This window comes from Montipora foliosa, chromosome 2 (genome assembly GCF_036669935.1).
Source record: "Montipora foliosa isolate CH-2021 chromosome 2, ASM3666993v2, whole genome shotgun sequence".
Classification (NCBI taxonomy): domain Eukaryota; kingdom Metazoa; phylum Cnidaria; class Anthozoa; order Scleractinia; family Acroporidae; genus Montipora; species Montipora foliosa.
Genome location: NC_090870.1, coordinates 59,819,272 through 59,836,852, shown reverse-complemented (window position 1 = coordinate 59,836,852; position 17,581 = coordinate 59,819,272). Strand labels below are relative to the sequence as shown.

Sequence of the window (17,581 nt, the reverse complement as noted above, 5' to 3'; positions counted from 1 at the left end):
CAAATCAAGTCGCGCTTTCGAAGACGTCCTTTTTTCTTTTCAAGAACGTCGATTCTTTTCATTAGTATCCAATTTTTAGTCAGGGTTTTAAGAATGGAAGCCATAATAAAATAATTTTGGAAGTCAGTGTGTAATCAGGTAGCCTTGTAGTCTGATAACCATTAGCAGTGCGTTGCGATCAAAGTCACATTAGTGACCACATCGTGGAACAAACGAGAATACATCATTACTTAAGTTGTTATAGCTTATTGCGTTCTGCTTTTTCATCTCTCTCTAAGATTCTACAAAAGCCAAAGTGCGACAGTGGATTCGACAACAAGAATCATAAGTTAAGGTCCATTAGCGTTAAATTAGATCCAGCTGTTGCCTGAGCTATGGATAAATCTTGCTCATAATGAATTAGATAGATTCCATTATCGTAGTCGTTTAAAAGGAGAAAATGAGTGCTTGCAGAGCACTATTTGAGGCGGATTCAGTAAATGAATGGTCCCAGCTTACCGTCCCCGAAAGGAATAACTTACCTCAGTAATCTTTATCATTGACTTCCGTGCATCTATGGCTGCTGAGCACTTTTGCAGACACTGATTTACCGATGTTGGATATTGCTGAAAGCCTTGCTTCTTGCCGCTTACAACGACAGCAGAGCTGCGAAGGTGTGGAGCTTCAAAGGATAGGAAAACATACCCAAGGAAAATGTGATAGAAGTGAGATCGCTGCATGATCGTTGCTTGGTGAATTGAGAAAACAATTTTCACCCTGCCGATAACAGCACCAACCAAACCGCAAATATTTATTATTTTACATAAGTCACACTTGTTTACTTCGATTACGTTATTTAACACGTAAACCCATGACGCGTGACATTTTTATGAAGACGAAAATCACGAGGTTGCCCATTTACCGAGTTAGGATTTCGAGTTGGATTTTCGATTTTCGAGTTGGATTTCCAGTTGGATTTTCGTGTTGGTCAGTGTAAAATGCAAACTATATGGTCTCAGGTACCCGAGACAACCCTCCTTAGACAAGCGTCTAATATATGAGAATTCCGTGCTGGACCTTACTTAATTATGCATGGCTTGCCAGTAACTGGATCCGTGCTTTATACGCAAAGAGTTCTGGGAGCGCCAGGGGCAAACATTGCAAGTGGAAACTTATTCGACGTCCAAAAAAACGATTTTGGAGAGAAATCAACGCTCTTTTTGACACAGTTTTACCAGAAATTGGTTTGGGCAATGTTGGCACGTGGCAAGTGTAAGTTTCTGTATGGATAACCGTGAAATATGAGATAAAATTTGCTGATGAACTTCCTTGCTTGCGTAAAGTTTATTGTGAAATGGTCTCAAAATATTACAAAAATAGGAATAAATCTGGAGGAAATAACTCAATAAAGCCTTTTCAGTTGTGTTTACGTGTGTATGGGCTGCCTTTTGGCCTATTTCCAAACTCAGCAATTCAAATAATGTTGGAAATATGCCTAGTGGCGATCATTGTGCAAACTGGTTTGGATCTCTAAGACGAATTCTTCAGATCTAGTTTCTCTTTGGAATAAAAGACATCTTCCCAACTTCTAGTAAGTTTCTCTTTCCCCTGAATGGGAATCCCATTTATGTCGAGCCAGTTTCATAGATTTAGGATGGAAGCTGATACTGTTCGACTCTTTGTTACTTTCTCGCAGGGCCCTAAACAAGAGCAGAAAATTATTGAAGGCCAATTAATTTACAAAACCGAGAAAACTGTAGTCGAAGAAAAAACAAAAAGAAATTGGATTCCCAATCAGGAGGGAGCAACTTCACAACCCCTGGAACAGAAGGTCTACTGGTCACCGAGAGAAACGGTAAACCAATATGAGTTACTCGCCACCAATTGGAATTTAAAGTATAAAGAAACCAAACAGGATAATCAGATCCAAGAAACTGGTCGACTTGTGATATATGGCATAGGACGTCTTCTATGCACACAAGTTCCTTCTTTTAAAAAGAGAGAAGAGAAAAAATGTATTTCCAGTCACCAAGAATCAACAGCTCCGGGCATTATTGCTGGACAGAACTATTCCCACAGGTCCATTTTCTTTCTTCTAGCAAAGAAGGTGATCATGTTGCAAAGGCTCACTCGCCACGCAGGCCTAAACGCCACATAGGTCTATTCCCCACAGAGTTCTCTCTCTTTTTACCAAGGAAGGTTAAAATGTTGCATACCTCACTTGCCACACAGGACTGATCGCCACACCGGACAATTTTTCTCACAGGTCTATGTTGTCACAGGTTTATTTGCCACATAGGACCATTGTATGCTTTGTTACCACACAGGATTTTTTATTTTTTTTTCGCCAGAGAAGATGAAAAAATGCCACACCAGTCTATTTCCCACAGGAGCTCTCGGTCTCTCTTCTTTTGTTTTTTTTTGGTTCAAGATCCAATTTTCCCTTTTTACCAATAAGGCAAAAAATTGTTGCATACCTCTCCTGCCGCACACGACTATAATCGCCACACAGGACCATTTTTCGCACTGGTCTATTTTGTCACAGGTTTATTTGCCACATCGGACCATAGTATGCACTGTTACCACACAGGTCTACCCTTTTATTCTAAGATAGCAAGGTCAAATTATTGCATGCCATAACACAGGTAACCCAGGCTCACTGTGTGCGTCACGTAGGTATTAAAATATAGAGAACATATGAGGGGAAGTTTAGGTCTGAAAATTTGCTAGAAAATGGTAATCAAAATCGATAAAACTTACCATGTGGTGAGCTGTTGTTGTCTTTAATACGTACACGAAGTTTCGGGGAAAATGGTCCCCGTTCACCTTCCTTCATAGTATATAGTGACAAGGTAGGAGACGGAAGCCAGCGTCGGGACTCCGATCGACCCAAAACAAGCACGATTTTTTCCGCGAAAATCAAATCCAGTCGCTAAATAAACACGCCAGGTTCGTGGAATAGGAATTTCTCTAAACCACGAATCCACTGAAGCATCTCCAGGTAGCAACGCGGAGCCACCAGACTCCGTAAAACTTGTAAGTTAACCTGCTAAAATGGCGGCCAGAAAGCGTGGTACTCACGAAGTGCCCAATTCAAAATGGCACTGAACTCTGGACGCCTGGTGACGAGTATAATAAGTCTCCCTCGAGGGAGGGGAGTCCCAAATTGCTCACTGAGTTTTGTTTTTAGCAATTTGGGACTCCCCTCCCTCGAGGGAGACTTATTATACTTGTCACCAGGCGTCCAGAGTTCAGTGCCATTTTGAATTGGGCACTTCGTGAGTACCACGCTTTCTGGCCGCCATTGTAGCAGGTTAACTTACAAGTTTTACGGAGTCTGGTGGCTCCGCGTTGCTACCTGGAGATGCTTCAGTGGATTCATGGTTTAGAGAAATTCCTATTCCACGAACCTGGCGTGTTTATTTAGCGACTGGATTTGATTTTCGCGGAAAAAATCGTGCTTGTTTTGGGTCGATCGGAGTCCCGACGCTGGCTTCCGTCTCCTACCTTGTCACTATATTATGAAGGAAGGTGAACGGGGACCATTTTCCCCGAAACTTCGTGTACGTATTAAAGACAACAACAGTTCACCACATGGTAAGTTTTATCGATTTTGATTACCATTTTCTAGCAAATTTTCAGACCTAAGCTTCGCCTCATATGTTCTCTATATTTTAATACCTACGTGACGCACACAGTGAGCCTGGGTTACCTGTGGCCATAACGCAAATATGAAATTACAATAACACTGAGTTGCATTCATCAAAGACGATATAACGCTAACGAGCTACAAAAGGTAAGAAGAAACTCGAGAACAACAGAAAACTACTATCGCCATGAGAGCCAAACCAACTGTGACGGCCAAATAAAATCGATACGAAACACGTGAACTAAAACCCAACTAAAAAAGCAAGCTAGAGATTGAAATTCGGAGTTACTAGTTACCTCAGGCGCTGCGTTCTGGGCCACGTTGTTGGCCGCAGCGGGAAGCCAGTTTTCTATTTGAGCTACTGGAACTGCAGGGACAGGCTCCTAAACTGGTAGCAACGGAGCTGGTGCTGCTGGAGCCGGAATGATATTAAAAACATCTAACACTTGGCCTGGCGCCGGAGGAGCGAGCACGGCAAGATTTCCGAACAGGTCCCTACTTCATTATGCATACACTCCTTTGTTTCAAGAAAACAATAGCGATAACAATAGACGTCCTTTGGGACTCTGGCGCTTTGTTCTTTCTTGTTAGAGTTTTTTTTTGTTAGTCTATATGGACTTAAAAAAAGCCGCTCGAACTTCTGTCTGAAATACGGAAAATCGAACAGTTTTTCCTGCAAATTTCGGCACTTTTCCTGCAATTTTACCCATTTTTCAGTTTTAGAATAAGCGCAAGAAGTGGAGTCTCAAGCAATCGTTGTAATAGGGTTCAGATTCGCAAACATAGCAAACAAACCAAATAAAAGTACTGTCATAAGAAATTTAATGGCTACCTGCTTTTTTTTATCGTGAAATTGTTCTTCCTGTCTGCTTAAAAATTCGCCGAGACACTGCAAAGTGTATATTTTCTTCCTTTCCTATATTCAGGATCACGAACGGTGCATTTAGTGGGATTTTGCGATTTATCGCTCTTTGCAGAGATCGGCAATATGCTTAAAGGTAATTCCAAGTAAATAACTTTGGTAGAGATCCATGGATGTTCCCGTACGAGGCATACTTCGTTTCACTCCCTATCATGTCTTTTCAATGCCCTGCTGTGTGCTGTGTTTGTCTGGGTCGACGAAGTTTAGGCGATGGTTAACTGTGAGATGATGTTAGCCCTTGTCTTGTAGGCAGTTGTAAACTTTCCGGCCACAGGTAGCTAGGGCTAATAGTTTTTCAAGGAACGTTTACGGTCAGAAAATTAATATGTGTTCTGGCGGATTGAAGGCTATCCATTGCAGTTTTTTCTTGAGCATCACGAAACAGATCCATCTCCCGATGCGGCACTTTGTCCAACTGACTGCCTTTTCACACAGGTTTTGGACACGGAAGACGAAAGTAAATTGTTTTCTTTGCACCACTCTATGCACAAGTCTGGAAAGGCTATAAAGCAGGGACAATTTCCGGAGTAACTGCAGAATACCCTGCCATTTTGAAGCTGCACCTCTGAAAAGGCTGGATACGCGGATACGCAGTCGAAAGTACCACCCCTCCCCAAGTAAACTTCTAAGTAGTATGTTGTCAAGTGGATACGCGGATACGCAGGGGAAAATACCACTCCTCCCCAAGTAAACTTCTTGGTATATTGTGAAGTGGATACGCGGATACGCGGATACGCAGTCAAAAATACCACCCATCCCCAAGTAAACCTCTAGGTATATTGTGAAGTGGATACGCGGCTACGCGGATACGCAGTCGAAAATACCACCCCTCCCCAAGTAAACTTCTAGGTATATTGTGAAGTGGATACGCGGATACGCGGATACGCAGTCGAAAGTACCACCCCTCCCCAAGTAAACTTCTAAGTAGTATGTTGTGAAGTGGATACGCGGATACGCGTATGTGCAGTCGGAAATACCACCCCTCCCCAAGCAAACTTCTAAGTATATTGTGAAGTGGATACGCGGATACGCAGTCGAAAATACCACCCCTCCCTAAGTAAACTTCTAACCGCAAAATTTCGCAAGAGTGCTTTGGCCTAATCACTGAAACGAGCGCTTAGGCTTAATCAGTAAACGAGTGCTTTCTTATGGAACGCCAACACTGTCTTATGTCAACCTCTTTAATTATATGTGGTGCATTTTACGTTATATGCCGTGCATTTTACATAATATGCGGTGCCTTTCACAATATACGCACTGCTTTTCTTATTATATGCGGTACTTTCGTCATTATATGTGGTACTTTTCTAATGATATGCAGTGCTTTCGTCGTTCTATGTGGTGGTTGTGTCATTATATGAAGTAGTTTTGACATTATATGCGGTGCTTTGTTTGTCATCATTATATGAGGTGCTTTTGTCGTTATATGCGGTGCGTTCTTCATTATGAGGTGATGATTCCCCGGGGTCTGGGTAGGAGCTTGTGAAAAATCCACAATGCCATGGGCACCGGTATCGAGGATCCGCCATTTTGTTTCCTTTCTTGCTTCTGTCGTGTTCTCTTGCCTAAAGGCCTAATCACTGAAGCGAGTGTTTACTAGGCTTAATCAGTAAACGAATGCTTTCTTCTTCACACGATCTCGTGAAAAGTGCAGTTAACTGAACAGCAAAATGAAAGCTAAAATTTTACGAGAATGCTAAGGCCTAATCACCGAAACGATCGCTTAGGCTTAATCAGTAAACGAGTGCTTTCTTCTTCACACGATCTCGTGAGAGTGCTTATTCAAAAAAATGAGCAAGTCGTAGCAAAAAAGGAGAAATGTGTAAACTGAAACTTTATATATGAAGCTTTAAACCAAGGTACTTATCGAATAATTCTATAATTGTATTTGTAAAGTATAGCAACCACATCGGAAATTCGGAAGAAGTTAGCTTGACGTTGAACTTCACATTTGAAAAATTGTTTGTTCAAGAACAAGTTCAACAAATGCAAAATGATTGTTCCTTTTAAGCGGTCCTGGTTAAGCGATAACAAATTCGATAAAATTACCCGAGGTTGGATTATTGTCTGCTTGTGTCGGGTGAGTGGTTTAAAGAACGAGGTATATTACATGTATATCATGGCTTGCTGTCTTGATGCTTGGCTGAAGCATGATTATCGCGGGATTGTTACTCAGTTATTTAGCTATAGTTGAAATTTGCCTGATATTTTGATCACAATGTTTGCTGGTCTCGATCCATGCTTTAAGGAACGAAGAACATAATATTTGTAGCTTGCTTTTCTCGGGAACTTTGAATTTTGCATATACGACAGAGCATTTTGAAGTAAATATCATTTTCAAAGTGTGAATTAGCAACTTGACACGTTATCTCAGTGGTAAAGAACAGGGACAAGTAATCCAGAGGTTTACAGTGGGTGGGAGTTCAAGGCAAGCTGCCAGTGACATATCATGGGATAAAATGGTAGAAAAAGCCTAGCGGGGTCTGGAAATAAGAACAAGACGAAGGGATAGAAAAAGGAAAGCTGGGACAAAAACGAGTAACGGTGTGGGCGATGAAGGGAAAGAAGAGAGAGATGGAGGGAGAGGAAAAATGAGATCCGTTTTTATTCATAGCGTAAGTACAAATTACCCATGTATATATTCGGTTCTCTTGGGTGTACGTATTGTTCTACAAAACAATAGCGCGAATGAATAATTAATTTATTCTGCATGCATAATGAAGTAGGGACCTGTGCGGAAATCATTTCGCGAGCACTTATTCAGCTATGAAGAAATGAAACGAGTTTTTGGAGTGCCAGCTAAGCAGCAAGATCTAATCCAAACGGCGGTCTAGAGTACAGAGTACGGGGTGGGACCAATGTCGTAATTTATATTCATAATCTTCATATTCCCAGGGCATATTATTATTATTATATGCAAATGACTTTGCATAGTATAATAAAAGTTAATAAAGGGTGTTTTTTTTCTTATTTGCTCTCGGAACGGTTCAAGCATGACTGTCGTTTTAATTGCAATTTAAATGTAGGTGAAAGGAAAGCGCGTGCCAGACACAAGCAAGGGTGCTTACATTGATTTCTCTGTCTTATACGTATATCTGAGGATTGAACTAATCAATAAGACATAACTTCTTCTGTGACTCTGAGTTAAGGCAACATAAAAGCACAATTATTTTGCGACTGTAACTCGTTAATTCAAGTCTGGCACTGAATCTCAATGTTATTTATCCGTGGATTCTTTTTTCTTTGTGACCTTTCAAATAAATCAATCATATTCATAAATAAAAGTGTAAGGACCTTGCGTAAATTTTGACAACAGGAAGATCAAAAGAAGACGCGAAACTTGTTTTAATAACGAGGCAGTTATTTTAAAAGCATCAGAAGAGCTGTGTATTTTTCGTCACTTCGATTACTTACATATCATAAACTTCTGTAAATGCATACTGCAATCATTGTTTCGTAGGCGTATTTCATTCTATGATTGACATTTATTTTTCTGCTTGACACCTGGACCAAGACACGTCAACTCACTTGACAAACTGAAAACGCCAAGAAACAATCAATCGAAGCGTAAAATATCCTTATGCTATATTTGAGTTCGGTTCACTCTGGGTTGGGCTTTCCAAACGTGTCTTTCTTGTTCATACCGGGCTACATTTAATGTCCGCATAATATCTAGTTTCCGCGGCCAAAAATATTGTCTTACAATGAAAAATTCTCTGTCCTTGTCACAAGTTATCAATATTAAAATGCAAAATCTTCAAATTCAGGACGTCATGTTGAATAAATAATATATTTAAACAGGGATTGGGCAAAAGCTTAAAGATAACAAAAAAAAAAACCACTGTACACGCGCTCGTGTTTCAAAATATCGATCAAGCACCTGCACTAATAATGCAAACGGCAAGAACCTTTTCCCTTTGTGTTATTAACTCATTTTTTGCCTTTTCTGGGAGCGTAGTAAATATTCTTGTAACTGACGTAATTCTAAGGGATGGAGAGCTTCAAAAGGGCCTGAATTTGTTGATCGTGTCTCTGACCTTAGCGAACTTAATCAACTGTCTTTTTGCTCAACCAATATACGTCTACTATCTTTGGAAAGGAACTACTAGCAGAAGTTTCCTCGTAACTTTCGAAATCGTAGCGTTTGTCGGTCTCCACGCAGTACTTTGTAACCTCATTACCATAACATACCACAGAATGAGGGCTTTGTCGCAACCCTTTCATCATCTTTTGCAATTATCACGTAAGAAAATTTCAATCTGGATAGTTTCGACATGGATTGCTGCTGTTATTATTGGCGTGGTCTTTGTGCCGTCTCTTCCTGGAGAAGCAGGCGAAGCATACTTTCACTCAGCAATGATGATTTTCTTGATACTTACTTATTTGAGGATCATGTGGATATCCAAGCGAAAACATAGTCAGATCGCGGAGCAGGTGGGGTCAGTAAATTATCAGTTCCAGGCAGCCACCATGCAGCAAGAGAGCGCTGCCGCTGTGACATCCGCCATCCTTGTGGGGACAACATTGCTGTGTTTCTTACCCGATGTTTTGCTTGACATTGTGAGTCCAAAGGATGCAAGGGACAACAGGAGAATTTGGACTTACACCCTGCTGTTTTCTTGCTCAACACTGTCTCCTTGTATTGTTATTTGGCGCAGTCAACAACTGAGAAGGGCGATTAGAAGCAGGATCACTTTATTAGGGAACTGACGCAAGGAAGATAGCGACGATAACACGACCCAACCACAAAAAGGGTATAATCGTAATCATTATCACTATCATGATTATTATTATGATTATTATAAATTCTGATAGTAGAACATTTTGAGGTCGTCCATTGTAAAACAGCAATACGAATCAATCGACCAAATTTGAAGTCGTGTCGAGAACATGAGCACACGATTCTCATTTCTTAATTGCTTTTGCCCTTTATACAGCGAGTTGGATTAAGAAGACAACTAATGCAAATCTTAGATTCAAAACGACATGAAACAGTTATAGCTTCGTTTTGCCTGTGATGCGAACCGGTTTCATTTGCGAACGACAATCTCAGTCGTAGCTGTACTTGTCTCTTGGATTTAATTTTAAAAAGAAAAAAAGACCAATTAAAATTTGACTGTGAGACAAATCGCGTTTCACAAGAAGCAAATTTGGCAATTTGGTCAATGAAAAGAAGGGGAAGATACCCTAACCCGCCGGTCAATGGTGTAATTTTAATTTTTGGTCAAAGCATTTATTTAGTTTAGCAAGTATTATCAACATTAGTCTCTTCACCGATTGAACACAATCAAATGATAGAAATTCAGGTTAATATTTCGTATTTATTCGTACCTGCCTTGATGGTCCTTTCCCTGGGCACATTGTGTGCAATGGCTTCAGTTCTATTTAAGGCCTGAAGCATTTTATTGGATTTAAAAGTTGGCATTCTCAAACCTTAGCTCGTGAGGCCGTTTATTGGAAGCAAGAATTTAAATAAACACAAAGGATGAAGCCCAACTGGAACAAGGCAAACAGCAGCTGGTTATTTACAAAGCCATAAAGAACAATTTGCATTCGGTACCGCTCACGACAAACCCATTTGATAGCCGATGCAGGATTTCTGCCCCAAAGAATCCGCATGAAAAATACGCCTCCATACCTTGACCCTGAAAATAATGGTAGTGACGTGGTGAATAAATAACTACCAATTTCGCAAAATGTATCTCGTCATCACATTTCTCTACCACTTCTCATATAGCTTCTGTGGCAACAGAAAACCTGTCGCAGATCATTAAAGTGTTGGCTTCTTACATTTTCCATTTTAGGAGGCCTTTACCCAGGTTTCTTTGGTGACTACTTGCTCAGTAAAAGATAACTTATGTTCAGAGAGTATTACGATGATTGACAATGAGGGTGATCTTACCTAAAAAATTATCGACAAAAGGAATGTATACCAAGAAAAATATTTATTCTGCATCTGCGTGTTTCAGCAGCGAGACTTCAGTTCATTTCCTCAGTTCTGAGTCTAAACTCGAAGAGGAAAAAAATATCAGAAGCTCTGTCAAACTCGAGGGATCACTTAAAAGACTTTCGTGGTGGATGCTTAGTAATTACCGAAAAGTTCCCAACAACAACAACCCCATATATTTACCCCCCCCCCCCCCACCCCCTCCCCTCAAAAGAAAAAAAAAAGCAGGTTACAGCAGGGATACTGGGCAGCCAGCTACAAGAAAAATATATTTATATTTCTAAGGTCGTAATAAGGCGCTCAGGGAAAGGAAACAAGTCGAATTCCAGCGGAACGTTCAACTGCCACAAATTATTGGCTTGCGTAAAAATATTTTGAAATAGTTGCTTACAAGATACAAACAGTTTCACAAGATGATTGTGCGTAATCAGCATTGAAAAATCGCATCAAAAGTTCAACTTAAGCGGACCGTACAGCGGGCCACACTGTAGCATACGGCCCGCATTACTGTCTGAGAGCCATATCGCCATGTGGGGTTATCGACTGTTGTTGAGATCGAGTGAGTTAATTAATTTAAAATGTAAGATTGTGAGGAGCTCGGAGACGGTCATCCACTTACCTATTTTGTGTCGATATCGATGTAAATGCTTAATTAAGCATTATAACATGCCTTCAAGCAAGCAAGCGCTCTGATTGGCTAATAAGTGCGATCCATTTCCGAGTGGGTTGCACGCTGACGTCAAGTATTCCGTAAGACCATTTGCCGCCAACTTTTTTTTTCGCCATGTTGCAAGTTTTCACAAGATAATTTTTGTTTTTTTACTTCGCTTAATTATGGAAAAATCTTCTGGACACGACGAAAACAATTCCGATGAATTTCCCAACTTTGAGCTCAACATCCTTGACGAGCCACCACGTAAGGTGAAAAGATTCGCTAATTTAAGCGAGCGGGAGCTTAATGATCTTATCGAAAAAAGGCACTCCGACAAGACGAAAAAATCAACAAATTGGTCCGTATCAACCTTTCGAGGTGAGTATGTATAGAAGTAATATTTTAAAGTTGCTTTTTAGCGATTTGGCTACAGTAAAAAAACACTCCGCACAATCTTTCAGAAAAAATATTTCTGGCCTAGAAAGCCATTTGAATGTTTTCGGCGAGCAAACGTTGCACGCAGTTTTTAGATTAGCTTCTTATTAGTTTTAGTCCCACTTCAAGTCGTACATATTAATTAAATGCATGCATCTGTTCAAGTGTAATCTTACTTAAAAAAAAAAAAAAAGTTCTACTGAGCATGAAATTAATGCTCGGAGATATTAAAGTTTTATCTGGCAAGGACAGCGCTAATGAGCATCCAACTGTTTACATCTTTAAAATTTTCCTTGCTTTCTTTATTTTACAATAATTAATAACAAAACAGTTAAAAAGACCATATTTTTCAGTGAGGCCATTCATATTTTCAACTTTAGGCTGGTGCTCAGAGAAAGCTATACAAACACCTCTTGAAAACATGACAAAGGGTCAGCTGGACCAGAATCTCAGGCGATTTTACGCCGAAGCACGAACACAAAAAGGAGAGCCATACAGTAAATCAACCCTGCTTGGGTTCAGACACGGAATCGAAAGATATCTCAACGCTCCTCCTCACAGCAAAGGACTTCAGCTAGCAAGTGACCCCACATTTTTCCGGTCAAACCAGATGTTAGATGCGCAACTTTTTAATTTGAGAAGAAGTGGAAAGGAAAACGTAACCCACAAACCTGCTATTGAAGAACAACATCTCAGACAGCTCAAAACCAGCGGAGTCTTTTCTCTTTCTTCCCCACTCTCACTTTTAAGAAATGTCTGGTTCCACATTGTCCTTTACTTTTGCCGAAGAGGACGTGAAGGACAGCGAGCTCTTACTATCAACAGCTTCAAGTTTGTCGTTGATGCAGCCGGGAGAAAATTCGCAACCATGGCACATAATGAATCTTCGAAGAACCATCCAGGTGGGGTCAGTGACAAACCCAGTAACGAAAAAGAAGCAAGGATGTACGAAACTGCAGACCAATTCGATGGCTATAAGGCTTTAAAGCTCTACCTTGAAAAGGTTAACCCGAATTGCAGTTCATTTTTCCAGTACCCAAAGGCAAATTTCAGTCCCGAAGAAGATGTGTGGTTCGAACAAAGGCCCCTTGGCGTAAACACTCTCGCAAACATGATGAAGAAAATCAGCGAAGCGGCCGGTTTGTCTAAGATATACACAACCACAGCATCCGAGCTACGGCCATAACCCTGTGGTCCAATGCTGGCGTCCCCAATCGAAATATCATGTCAATTTCAGGCCATCGAAACGAGCAATCCCTTTCACATTACAACTGTCCACCATCTGTTTCACAGCTTCAAAATTGCAGTGGTGTGTTGTCCAGGGCGCTATCGGCTCTGAGCACTAGTTGTGTAACCGCAGCTTCCCAAGTGCAATCCACAGTGGAAGTGAGCAGTGGTTTACGGCAAAAAGCAAATCAAGAAATACATCCTTTACAGGTTGCAAGGGAAGCGGCACCACTTTTTCAAAATTGCACAATTCAAACCGTGCAGTTTGTTTTCAACCGATCGCAGCAGACTTAAGATTAACTATGTGAGACGATCAATTAAAATTACCTTAGCATGTCTTGTTCGTTGCGAGTTGAATACTGTACGAAAGTTAACTGTGCAGTTTTAAGTTGCTTGTTGTCCCGAGATCGATAAAACAGAATGAATGAACTCACTGCGATCCAAGTAAAATGTTGATGTGTAGCTTTGTCAGTTTTTTGAATGAACATTTTCGCGCGGTTGATCATGGTTTTGACTTCATGTAACACTAAAAGATTCAATAAATATTTTCACCCGATATGATAAGTCTTCATGTTATAAAAGAAATGGTAAGCGTCCAGCGTGCAACTATCGAGTTATGGACGCACTTGGGAGGTTTGCTAAGCACTCAAGAAGCTAGAGTCGCACTCGGCTATCGCCTCGTACGGCTCTTACGCTTCTCTTGTGCTTAGCAACCTCCCGCGTGCGTCCATAACTCGATAGTTGCACGCTGCACGCTTACCATTTCTTAAGTCTTCTCACCAGCCCTGTTGCTCGTTGGAGCACGTTTTTCTTCTTTCGAAGAGAGAGGCGTCTTTTTCTCCCTCTAAGTGCCTTAACTGCCAAAATTCCAGTGTGATCAAAATCGGCCGTTCTATAGACTTGATTGAGTAGAAAATCACATATCCAGTAGATCTCCATACTCTCCCTTTCCTTTTGATTTTTTCCTCTGTGTATATTTATAAAATAATTATGATAGTACGCGCACTCTCATTGGCCAATAGCTGTGTTTAGATGAGAGTATTCTCGACAGTCATGCAAACCCTCGACTGAGTTTCGGGTTTGCATAACTGTCTCGAATTCTCCCAACTCCCCCTCGTGTTTGGATAAGGCTAAATTTAAAGTTAAAGTTAAACACGGAAAACGTCCACTATTGCTTAAATGGATCGTAGCTTTACAAATGAAAACTGCATGCGATTCAGAATTTCTTGAAGGAGACAAACATGTTCAAACAAGTTTCAATAAGGGTAAGAGGTACCAACTCAGTAGACTGTTACCAGCCCCTTTCTGGATAGTCGAGAGGTCGGGAAATTAGCCAAGCGAAAAAGGCCGAAAACTGGAGCAAACGAGTATTAACAATTATAGTTTATTTCTAATTTTCTTTGAATTTACTATTCTCGTTAATTTAGTCCCCCGACTTGTGGTAGCAGAGAAAATATGGAAAATTAAAGAGATAGCCAGAATATTTGATTTTCCCAATATTTAATTTGGGATGTCCCTGGGCCCCTGAAAAAGGAGTCGGTTTCCCATAACGTTCGGAACTTTACGATGTCACGTGAATTCATGCGTTGGCACTCAGCAACAATGTGTTGTGCCAGGAGCCCATTAGTAGGAGCCTCCATATGCAGTAGATCTTTGAGTCAACCTTTACGCGTATCTTTCTATTTTTAGAACGAACCCTTGAGCAGGAGACTCGCATTTACATAAATTTACATCATTTTGCACGATTTAAATACAGTTTTACTGCTTTATTTGTCTTCGTTAGACAATGACTTTACTCTGATTGGCCTTTTAAAACAGTGCATGCAGAGCCGAGGAACTCGTGGCGTTCTAAAAATAGAAAGATACGGGCAAAGGTTGAATCATAGGGCTTGTATGAGAGAGGCAAGCTCCTACTCATGGGCTCCTGGTTGTGCGCTATCGCCTCGAGGGTAACGCGAACGTCTTGGGGAACCATCATCACGTTTGTAATCATACGTTAACAGAGGACAAAATACCGGTTTTAAGCCATGAAAATTTTATGTTCTTGACTTTTACCCACAGGAAGATCGCATTAACCCATTCAAAAACCACGGTTTTAAAAGCGAAACGATTTTAAAATCAGTGTTTCTCTTGTTCGCTGCGCTAACTCGTGAAATATTTTTCAACACTCGAAGAGAAATTTTGTATCTCCGCGCGGCCATGTAATATCCTTGTTACGAAAAATAGTATTGCGTGACAAGCGTTACTGTCTCGAAGCTTCGCGAGAGTTCGTAGTTTGTTTATTTTAGGTTCATGCGTAAGCGTTTCTAAATCGGTGTGTTTTGTAATCTTTCTATAATTAGATGCATTACTAATTTAGAAAGTTCTAGAAGTTTATTGTCAGAGTATATAAGTAGACGAGTACAAGCGGAGTGTTTTTCTAACTAGTTTTTCACAAGCGAAGAGAGTTGGCGTTGGCCGTGTTTAGTGAAGTGTGACAGAAGCTGTGTGCATTCAAGTTGGCGGAGGCCGTGTAAGTTTATTGAGTACGTGCTGTTAAGAGTTTTACTTCGTGGAAACTACGTTCATTTTTTGGAATAAATCTTCTTGTTGTTGTTCCGACAACCCTGCGTTCAGTTTAGTTTGCAAGCTACCTTTCCTCAAAACATTCGAACTCGTAACATTGGGGGCCTGGTCCTGGAGAGGAATTTATTTGTTTACCGACTACAGAAACCAGGAAAGGATCACAACTTGGAAGGAAGTAGCTGCGCTGTGGAAAAAGTTGTAGCGAGTGAAAGAGCCGTGGAATTTTAGTGCTGTGAAAATGGAGAAATTTATTCAGCTTAGCGAAAAGTTTGGTCTGGAAGGAGAAAAGCTGCTTGAATTTGTGCGTGAACAAGAAGAAAAAGAACGCGAAGAGAAACGTAGAGAGGAAGAACGTGAAGAAAAACGCAGACAATTAGAACAAGAAAGAAGGAGGGAAGAGGAAGAAAAAAGAAGGGAAGAGGAAGAAAAACAAGAAAAACGAAGACAATTGGAGGAAGAAAGAGAAGAAAAAAGGAGGCGGTTTGAAGAAGAAAAGGAAGAGAAACGTCGATTACTTGAAGAAGATAAAAGAAGAGAAGACGAAGAGAGAGAAACCAGGCGACAAGAACGCGAACTAAGAAAATTGGAGATGGAAGCCGAGCTGTTGAAACAGAAAGAGGCTATTGAAGCGGCAAGAAGAGAACATGAGCTGGAAATTGCACGTTTGGCTGTGGAGAGTGCTGACGGACGTCCTGAAGTGAGAGAGGATCGGGCTAAGGCACCAAAACTCCCCTCGTTTGTTGATGGTAAAGACGATTTGGACGCGTATTTGCAGAGATTCGAGAGATTTGCCGAGACAGCTAAGTGGAAAAAAGATGGATGGGCATCGAAGCTCAGTGCTCTGTTGTCTGGACGGGCACTAGAAGTGTATTCACGTCTATCGGAGGACGCAGCTAAGGATTATGACAGGGTAAAGATTGCGTTAATGAAGAGATATGACCTTACCGAAGACGGCTATCGTCGGAAATTTAGAGCATCCAAACCGGAAGTTGACGAAAGTCCGGAGCAGTTTATTGTGCGACTGGACAGATACCTGTTACGTTGGCTAGAGCTTTCGGATACTGCGCAATCCTTTGATGGTCTTAAGGACTTGATCGTGAAAGAACAATTTATTGACTCTTGCCCTAAGGATTTGGCAATTCACTTGCGAGAAAGGGCACCTGAGACTCTAGCAAAGATTGCGAAGATCGCTGACCAGTACTTGGAGGCTCATGGTAAACATTTGTTCAGCTCAGCGAGCAGAAAGCCAACAGTGCAGCCTGAGAGGGACGAAGCCAAGAACATGCAGATTAATCCACCAGCTCTGCATTGCTTTAAGTGCAACACCCGAGGTCATAAAGCTGTCAACTGCCCAACTCTAACAAGAAAGTGTTTCCTATGTGGTAAGCTGGGACATGAAGCTAGAAACTGTCGATCAGGTGGACGCAGATCAGGAGGACAAAGTAAGGATGGTAACCCTGTGCAGCGTGGTCAAGTGAGTGCCAGTTGTTTAGTTCAACCACCTGAGGATAAACCTACTGATGAAGAAGTTAAGGCGTGTATTAAAGATGATAAGTTGCTGTTAGCCTGTGGTAAGAAGATTCCATTGTTGAGTAGTGCTTGTATTGAACCGTTGACTGGAGTGAGAAGTAAAATGCCTGTCGTGAAAGGTAGAGTTGGAGAGAAGCCTGTTGATGTCCTGAGAGATACTGGTTGTAGTGGAATTGTAGTAAAGAGGGACCTTGTGTCAGAGGATCAGTTTACTGGCGAATTTAATGTTATGCTGCTCATTGACAATACGGCAAGGAAAGTTCCCATCGCAAAGATTGATGTTGATACACCTTATCTCAAGGGCCAAGTGGAAGCGCAGTGTCTTCCCGATGCTGTTTATGATTTAATTATTGGTAATGTGCCAGGCGCAAGAGCCGCTGACGACCCAGACCCAAGCTGGCAAGTTCCTGTACAAGAAGCTTGTGCTGTAACCACGAGAAGTCAAGTTAAGAAAGCTGGAGAACATATTCCGTTGAAGGTACCAGATACCAAAGAAAGTCCTGTAGTTGATAGAGAAATGCTCAAGCAGATGCAGCGTGACGACGAGAGCCTACAGAAATTTTGGGAGAAAGATGACGTAGTTGTGAGAGGCCAGGCTGAGACTTCATTTGAAGTGAAAGGTGAAGTTCTGTACCGCGTCTACAAGCACCCTCATGTGAACGGAGGTAAACCCCT

General features: G+C 41.2%; 3 protein-coding genes across 4 annotated transcripts in view; 2 read left to right on the top strand and 1 right to left on the bottom strand.

Annotated features, from left to right (window-relative positions):
- The window catches only part of LOC137993735 (uncharacterized), a 29,986-nt gene extending 29,154 nt beyond the window's left edge, over positions 1–832 (bottom strand). The window contains exon 1 of one of the 2 annotated variants that reach the window (XM_068839726.1): positions 522–832. In XM_068839726.1, the coding sequence (XP_068695827.1) occupies positions 522–719 (198 nt within the window). In that variant the 5' untranslated portion in view covers positions 720–832. The remainder of the gene's footprint in view (positions 1–521) is intronic. The other variant, XM_068839727.1, reaches the window with a different exon arrangement.
- A 7,574-nt stretch (positions 833–8,406) lies between these two features.
- LOC137991032 (G-protein coupled receptor 84-like) lies at positions 8,407–10,223 on the top strand. The gene has a single exon (XM_068836158.1). It carries the CDS (start codon positions 8,442–8,444, stop codon positions 9,258–9,260), a length of 819 nt encoding a protein of 272 aa, XP_068692259.1. The 5' UTR covers positions 8,407–8,441; the 3' UTR covers positions 9,261–10,223.
- A 1,479-nt stretch (positions 10,224–11,702) lies between these two features.
- LOC137991031 (uncharacterized) lies at positions 11,703–12,770 on the top strand. Its single transcript, XM_068836157.1, has one exon. It carries the CDS (start codon positions 12,006–12,008, stop codon positions 12,768–12,770), a length of 765 nt encoding a protein of 254 aa, XP_068692258.1. The 5' UTR covers positions 11,703–12,005.
- The last annotated feature ends 4,811 nt before the right edge of the window (positions 12,771–17,581 follow it).

Coding starts and splice junctions, on each gene's coding strand:
- LOC137991032 (XM_068836158.1), top strand. CDS start 8,442: ATGCAAACGGCAAGAACCTTTTCCCTTTGTGTTATTAACTCATTTTTT.
- LOC137991031 (XM_068836157.1), top strand. CDS start 12,006: ATGACAAAGGGTCAGCTGGACCAGAATCTCAGGCGATTTTACGCCGAA.